General features: G+C 34.3%; 2 protein-coding genes across 2 annotated transcripts; one reads left to right on the top strand and one right to left on the bottom strand.

The window, feature by feature from the left end:
• Positions 1-476: 476 nt before the first annotated feature.
• Positions 477-4,841, top strand: borcs8 (BLOC-1 related complex subunit 8). The gene is made up of 5 exons (XM_016442688.1): positions 477-630; positions 852-964; positions 2,096-2,160; positions 2,968-3,075; positions 4,455-4,841. Exons 1-5 carry the CDS (start codon positions 594-596, stop codon positions 4,516-4,518), a joined length of 387 nt encoding a protein of 128 aa, XP_016298174.1. The 5' UTR covers positions 477-593; the 3' UTR covers positions 4,519-4,841.
• On the bottom strand, positions 3,560-7,082 carry LOC107655238 (transmembrane protein 221-like). The gene is given in 4 exon segments (XM_016442687.1): positions 3,560-4,171; positions 5,753-5,838; positions 6,405-6,494; positions 6,496-7,082. Coding segments are annotated over 4 exon segments (876 nt in total). The 5' UTR covers positions 6,693-7,082; the 3' UTR covers positions 3,560-3,668.
• Positions 7,083-7,917: the final 835 nt, after the last annotated feature.

Here is a 7,917-nt window from a genome sequence, read left to right as displayed (position 1 = left end):
CGTGACTGCTTTACTGGCTTTTGAGTGCGGGCTGGGAAGGAGCATTTCATTGGTTGAATCTGATCAATACGCCCCTTCATTGAGTAGGCGCTTTAATCTGTCTATCTATCTACCTTTATTTATTCATGTTTGTTGTCTTTTTCATTGTAGTTCACAACAGTCAGCCCATCAGCTTCCTAGATAGTGGAATATTTGGGAGAAAAAATATTATCTTCTTTCTTGTCTTTTGTGGGGAAAACGTATATGATGCTTCAATGCGTATATCTTTCTGTGATTTATCAGTAGACTTAAAAAAAACACGTTAATTTCAATACGATTTATTTCAGTCATGAACGACTCGGTATTTTGAACGAATCGTTCAATTACTCGTTACCTGCGTAACCATCTGCAGAAAGGGCCACTGAGCGAACTAATCTTATAGGTGAACCGATTCAAAAGATTCGAGTCACTGACATGAATCGTAATGCCCAGAACTAGTGGCTAGGAACTACTTATTGGCCTGGTGTTCCTCCGGATGATGTTATTGTAGGGGAACAGCTGCGCTTTAATAAGGAAATTTATACATTTATATAATACGTTAATATTTAATAAAGATGGAGGACCAAGAAATGCAGTTGAAAGTAAAAAGAGGTAGGCTAGCATGGATAGATTCAGAGTTCTTATGTCTATAATCAACAACGACTTAGTGTACTTGTGTATGCATGATCTTTAATATTTAATTTACATTACTGAATTTATTAGACGCGTTATTTAAGAGCGTCTCGTCGATAGTCTGATTTGAGATTACACATAATTTGTTACGCACCTGATGAAAAGACACTGATCACGTGTTTTGTTTATTTCTACTACAGTGACTGATAAATTCACAGAGAGCATGTATGTGTTGGCCAATGAACCGTCGATAGCGCTTTACAGGTTGCAAGAGCACGTCAGGAGATCCCTGCCAGAGCTCGTACAACACAAGGTGCGTTATTTTAATGTGTTTCATCTATATTGCCGAGCCTATATTACAGTAGTACAGACAATATAATTGCCTAAACACTGTAATGTTTTTTGAAAGACATTTGCCTGAATAATTAACATTTGAGCTGCCATATTAGAATCCCAATTCACATTATAATCTATATTTGTAAATTATAAAATAAATACTATTTTTGGCTGGAAAACAATTTTATACTTTGTAAATTACTGATTTATTATTTCATGTTTAAAGCAACTGTTACAAACTCATATTTTCAAAATAGCCTACACTTATTAGTTTGACTTAAGCTTTTTAATAAGGTGATTGTTTTTTTTTTTCTGTTCTATTTTATGTCATGTTTTGTTGTTGTTATTTATTGTCTTTTACGTTTTTATTTTTTGTAGTGCTTTGGGTATGATAAAAGCACATTATAAATAAAATGTATTATAACTACATTAACAAGCTGACTTAAAGGATTAGTTCACTTCCAGAATAAACATTTCCTGATAATTTACTCATCCCCATGTCGTCTAAGATTTTCATGTCTTTCTTTCTTCAGTCGCAAAGAAATTAAGTCCATTATATGGAGAAAAATCCTGGAATGTTTTCCTCAAAAACCTTAATTTCTTTGCGACTGAAGAAAGAAAGACATGAACATCTTGGGTGATATGGGGGTGAGTAAATTATCAGTACATTTTTATTCTGTAAGTTAACTAATTTAAGTGTTGTAATGAATTACGCTTTTATCCAAAGCGACTTACAAATGAGGAGAACAATAGAAGCATTTGTAGACAGACATGCAGGTGTTGTCTATTTATTTTTATTTATTGTCTTTTATTTGTATTTTTTGTAGCACGTTGGTTATGGGAAAATTGCATTATAAATAACATTTATTATTATTATCATTAGTTTATTAGCAAGTTGACTTAAATGTTGTAATTATGAATTTGTGTGGACAAATATGTAGATGTTTTGTATTTATTTTGCTTTATCATTGCTGTTTATTGTATTTTCTTTTATATTTGTATTTTTGCTCTTTGGGTATGAGAAAAGCTCATTATAAATGAAATATATATTTATTGTTATTATATTAGCAAGTTGACTGAAGTGTCGTGATGAATTGTGAATTTGTAGACAGACATGCAGAGTTGGGAGGAACAAAGTCAAGGGGCAATCTACACTGTTGAATATGCATGCAGGTAAGATATGCATTACATAAATTGATGATTTATATTATGCAGTATTTTATTTAATGTGCTTCATATCGGTTTTTGTGTGTGTGTGTGTGTGTGTGGGTGTCTTTCAGTGCGGTGAAAAGCATGACAAATAGTAGTCTCTATTTCAAGAACATAGACGGTCTGGTCCGGCAAGCCATTTCACTGAAGTATATATATATCACTTCACTGTTAAATGTAAATGTGACATTGGCTTACTGTTTTTTTTCTTTGCTCATTTGCTTCACTTTTAATTTGCTCACTTTTTCTGTTTTTAAACATACATGTCACTTCAGTTCTGTGAAACCTGCAATTAATCCAAACGATACACCCACACACACTTCAGTCACACCACCTTGACTCATGGAAATCTTTCTCCAAGGTTAGTTTTGCTTCATTTTTAATTCAATCTACACCTGGTTTATGTACGTAAGTTGCATATAAAACATCTTGTACTATTAAATCAATTCAATTTGGCTTCTCCCACACATTTATTTGATTATTATGTGGTATATGTAATTTAAGAATGTCATTTTTCATCTCAACTTTTAAAGCTTTATTTTTCTGTATCAATCGTTTACGGCAGTATTTTGAATATACAAAACATATATGTATTTTTTTTAGCAAAAAAACAAACAAGAAAAGAGTAATTACCCTATAACAGCTACACAAATTTTCAGATATGCATTACATAAATTGATGATTTATATTATGCAGTATTTTATTTAATGTGCTTCATATCGGTTTTTGTGTGTGTGTGTGTGTGTGTGTGTGTGTGTGGGTGTCTTTCAGTGCGGTGAAAAGCATGACAAATAGTAGTCTCTATTTCAAGAACATAGACGGTCTGGTCCGGCAAGCCATTTCACTGAAGGAACAGATCAGCAGCTCGCAGGGACGAAGGTTGTAGTCACTTCCATTTTTAATGCAATTACATGCATTAACATTATTTTTTTTTTTTTCAGTTAATGTGACTTGTAACCCCTGTAAGTTGATATTAGGTGTACAAAAACAGTCAGATTTTTTTAAATACATATTTTGCTTTAAATGTCATAAATAATTTGTCTGACTTCTAAGACTATTGTGTGTCTACAGACACACAGCATTTATAAGAAGAGAAGTCTTTTATGCTGACCAAGGCTACATTTAATTGATTAAAAATACAGTAAAAACAGTAATATTATGAAATATTATTACAATTTAAAATAACTGTTTTCTATTTCAGTATATTTTAAAATGTAATTTATTCCTGTGATGGCAAAATTGAATTTTCAGCATCATTACTCCAGTCTTCAGTGTCACATTTTAATATATAATATTTAATATATTATTTAAATTGTAATATTTCACAATATTACTGTTTTTACAGTGTTTTTAGAGACTTATTCCAAACTCAGGTGTGTTTGTGTGTATATATATATATTATGCACATTAAATATAACCACATACTGTATTACATAATGCCCATCTTGACACCAAACTAGATGTGTTACCATTCATACTAAAGTTGAATCCTTGATCGTGGCTTTACGAGCAAGTACAGATCTCATCTCACTGTTGACCCCGTTCCAGGGTTTGGCCTGTGCTTGAAACAGGCCGGACTCTTTTGAAAGTGTCCGGTGCATCCTTCCGCTCCCACCGCCACCGTAGCCGTTCTTATCACCAAAGTGACCGTGAGGGCCGTTGGATGGCGAGTACAGTGATTTAGGATCGATGTGAGTGGGGTTGATGAAATGGCTGTGCAGGTTGTCTAGGCTGTGTTGCCTCCTTGGCTTTTCTGTAATGCTTGGGTTAGATGTACGGATTCCAGCAATGTTTTCAGGGTTGTTGTGGTACATGGTGTGGGCATGTTCATTGCGGAATTGTTTGGCTGTATGTGCGGCCCTTATTAGGGAGTAAATAATGATAAATAGCAGGACGAGAACACCGGAGGAGAGCACGCACACACTGGCTATGCCCGTCTCAACTTCAAACACCAACAACATGTAAATAGACATGGCTATGAAGGGGAAAAAATGAAATATTTATGTCAAATCATTCCATGCTATGACTGATAAATGATGACTATACACTAATATATTGATAAATAGCAGGACGAGAACACCGGAGGAGAGCACGCACACACTGGCTATGCCCGTCTCAACTTCAAACACCAACAACATGTAAATAGACATGGCTATGAAGGGGAAAAAATGAAATATTTATGTCAAATCATTCCATGCTATGACTGATAAATGATGACTATACAGTAATATATTGGTTTTTTTTTTTTTTTTTTACAGAAAAAGAGCTTTGGATGCTGGCATGCTTAAGGATGGAGGAGAAAAGCACAGCTCTGGGATATAAACTGATGGAAGACCTGAATGAAAATATATACTATATTCACTTGGTGCCACCACTTCATATTGATGATGATTGCTATTTTAAAGTATGGAAGCCCATTTCCACATCCAATTTAAAAAATAAAAAAGGTAATTTTGAATTTAAAATAAGAAATAAATTCATATTGTGAGATATAAAGTCACAATCGGGAGTTGCAACTCCAGGAATATATTGCAGTTGCAAGATTTAAAGTCAAATTGTGAGATGTAAAGTCACAATTGGGAGATATACTGTTGCGACTCCAAAGAAAATATGTGACCCTGGACCACAAAACCAGTTATAAGTAGCACGGGTATATTTGTTGCAATAGCCAACATTACATTGTATGGGTCAAAATCATCGATTTTTCTTTTTATGCCAAAACTCATTAGGATATTAAGTAAAGATCATGTTCCATGAAGATATTTTGTACATTTCCTACCTTAAATATATCAAAAATGTATTATCATTAGTATGGTAATATGCATTGCTAAGGACTTCATTTGGATAACTTTAAAGGAGATTTTCTCAATATTTTGATTTTTTTGCACCCTCAGATTCCAGATATTCAAATAGTTGTATCTCGGCCAAATATTGTCCTATCCTAACAAACCATACATCAATGGAAAGATTATTTATTCAGCTGTCAGGTGATGTATAAATCTCAATTTCAAAAAAATTTACCTTGTTTTGTGGTCCAGGGTCACATATTGCAATTGCAAGATTTAATGTAACGTTATAAAATTTAAATACACAATCAGGAAATTTAACATTTCAGTTAGGGAAAAAAAAGTTGCAACTCCAAGGGAAAAAAATTGTAATTGCGAAGTTTAATGTCACACTGCAACATATAAAGTCACATTATGAGATATAAATTCAAAATTGTTAGATTTAAGTCACAATTGCAAGAAATAAAGTCACGATTACCACCTTTTTTTTTAATTCTGAGGCAGAAATGGGCTTCCTTACTAAAGAGCCATTAGTAAAAAAAAAAAAAAGGAAATCTTTTGGTATAAAAGATGAAAGGATGGACATATGATATTTATAAGCTGCTTTAGGTGTTTTGGTTAGAATTTGTTCACATTTTGTACATTTTTCATTTGGTGTAATGAGGACAATGTAACTTTGTTCTGTAAATGTGTATATACTCAATCTAATGATTAAAGTTTTTAAATATAATTCATGACATGACTTCAATTTTTTTTTGTGTAGCACTTACCAGCTAAGTAAACTGAAACTCCAAGGCAAAACAGCCCAATGGTTACATGCCGGACAACCCTGCTATCCAATAGAAACCAGTCGGCCCTTAGGATATAAGCAAAAAACTGAGATCATTTCTTGTTGTATGGACTTGTAGCAAGGCTTTAATTTGCAAAACAAATAGACTGATTTCAAAGACCTACTAGAATAGGCAACATCATGCTGTTATTTGAATTGGAAATAATTTAAAATGTTAAACCTGGTTTATATCTGAAAAAGTGGTTCTGGAGGTCAATGTGAAATTCAAAAGTTCAGTAAATGTCAATAACCTTTGATATACAGTGTGGCCCCCAAACGTATTTGGATGCATTTTTTTCAGAACTAACTTTTTTTTTCTCTCTCAATGACTTTAAATGTGATTTTTAGTGGATGAAGAAATTCTCCTCAAGTTCTCCAGTGAGATTCATCACATTTACTACAAATATGTTCCACTGATGTTCAACAACCAAAAACAAAAATAGTTTTACAACTATTATCATTTGAAACAAACTCTTTTTGGGTAAAGTTCTGCTAGAAAATTGTGCGTGTACTATCTTTCTTTCAAATAAATGCCATTCATTTGGTTCGAGATTCTGATTAAGTTTGTTCACAGAAGTAAATTTCTCCATTACCGTTGTGTATCTGGTTCTCCTCGGCATATTTCAGTAGCTAAATAGCTGTGAAGCAAACACACAACAACTGAGCTCAAGTTGAGTGTCAGACAAGGCTGGGAGGACCGTAGAAACGGGCATTAACACAGCTGTGATCTCATTCGACCCGAAAATAGGCGAATCCTTTATAACAGCCTGTTGCGTTTGGAGCTGGAAGATCAAAATGACGGACAATACGGACATTATTGCGGATAAAATCCCTAAAAACGCGAGTACCACGAGAGAACTCTGACTGTAGGAATGCGTCATGTCCGACAGTGACTAAATGTCCGATTTGCTACATAAACAAACAGTAGTCCATCTAAAATGACGGTTTTAACCACTTTTCCTCGATATCTTCTCACTATGTTTTCTGTTTGCGGGTTTCTTGACGAGGAAAACAAACGACGCGCGAGAGGCTGCTGTGGAATGCGCGTGCTCTCGTGCCGCTGGTGTCCAGTCAGAGCATGTAATCCACTTTAAATCCCCAGATTAAAAACTTTTTTTCATGCAACAATAGAGTTCTTATTTGGATTTATTCGCCCAAGCAATGCGGCACCTTACTCGTCCTGCACTTTGCTCTTGAGAACTTCTCTCCAAAGGAATGCACTTGCCTATATGCTATCCGTGTTTTTTTGTTCAGTGCATGCAACAGGTGTAGTACACTAATTGAAGTCATCCCAGTATTTTTCATCCCAGATAGCACATGTATGTCTGCAAGATGTCTGTTAAAGATCGCTTCATCTGGAAAGCATCTGCTGTGTACAAACATCTAATAGACGTCTTTAAGACGTCAGTTTTACATACATTCTAAATCATAAACATCTTAAAGACATCTTCTAAACGTCTATTTGACATCTGATAGGACGTATTGCAGATGCAGATGTGCAAACACTAAAAAAATACGTCTTGCAGATGTACATGCAGACGTCAAATATAGGTCTCTGTGATGTACATGTAGCCTACTATCAGGGATAAAACATTCTGCCTCAAGCATAAGCAAAATTTAGGGGACAAAATGTAATTTTCTTCTGATTGTTTATCTTTACAGTTTGTAACTTTTAGATTTTAACAGTTATAGGCTATATTTACATTTCATTTAGCAGATGCTTTTTTAGGTATTTTCTCTGAATGTGCGAGATCTCTGATTCATAAGCCACTACATAACTAGCAGCTGTGAACGGTAAAACTATTTGACCTGCAAACCAAAGATGATGAATTAAAATTACATGATAAGAAATACCAGTTTGCATCATAACAGACTGTTCTGTACAGCTAAAATACCTGGAAACGATTGAGACCGGAAGCCTAGCATATTCAAGTTTAAAATGGCTGCGCCTGCTCTTAAAGGGGTCATATGATGCGATTTCAATTTTTCCTTTCTCCTTGGAGTGTTACAAGCTCTTGGTGCATAAAGAAGATCTGTAAAGTTGCAAAGACTAAAGTCTCAAAGACTGTAAGTACGTTTTCATTTAAAGGATTTGCCACTGACGAT

The sequence above is a fragment of the Sinocyclocheilus anshuiensis genome, unplaced genomic scaffold (assembly GCF_001515605.1).
Source record: "Sinocyclocheilus anshuiensis isolate Anshui unplaced genomic scaffold, SAMN03320099.WGS_v1.1 scaffold735, whole genome shotgun sequence".
NCBI lineage: Eukaryota > Metazoa > Chordata > Actinopteri > Cypriniformes > Cyprinidae > Sinocyclocheilus > Sinocyclocheilus anshuiensis.
Note: the sequence above shows the minus strand (reverse complement) of the source record. Positions and strands in the feature narration are given on the sequence as shown.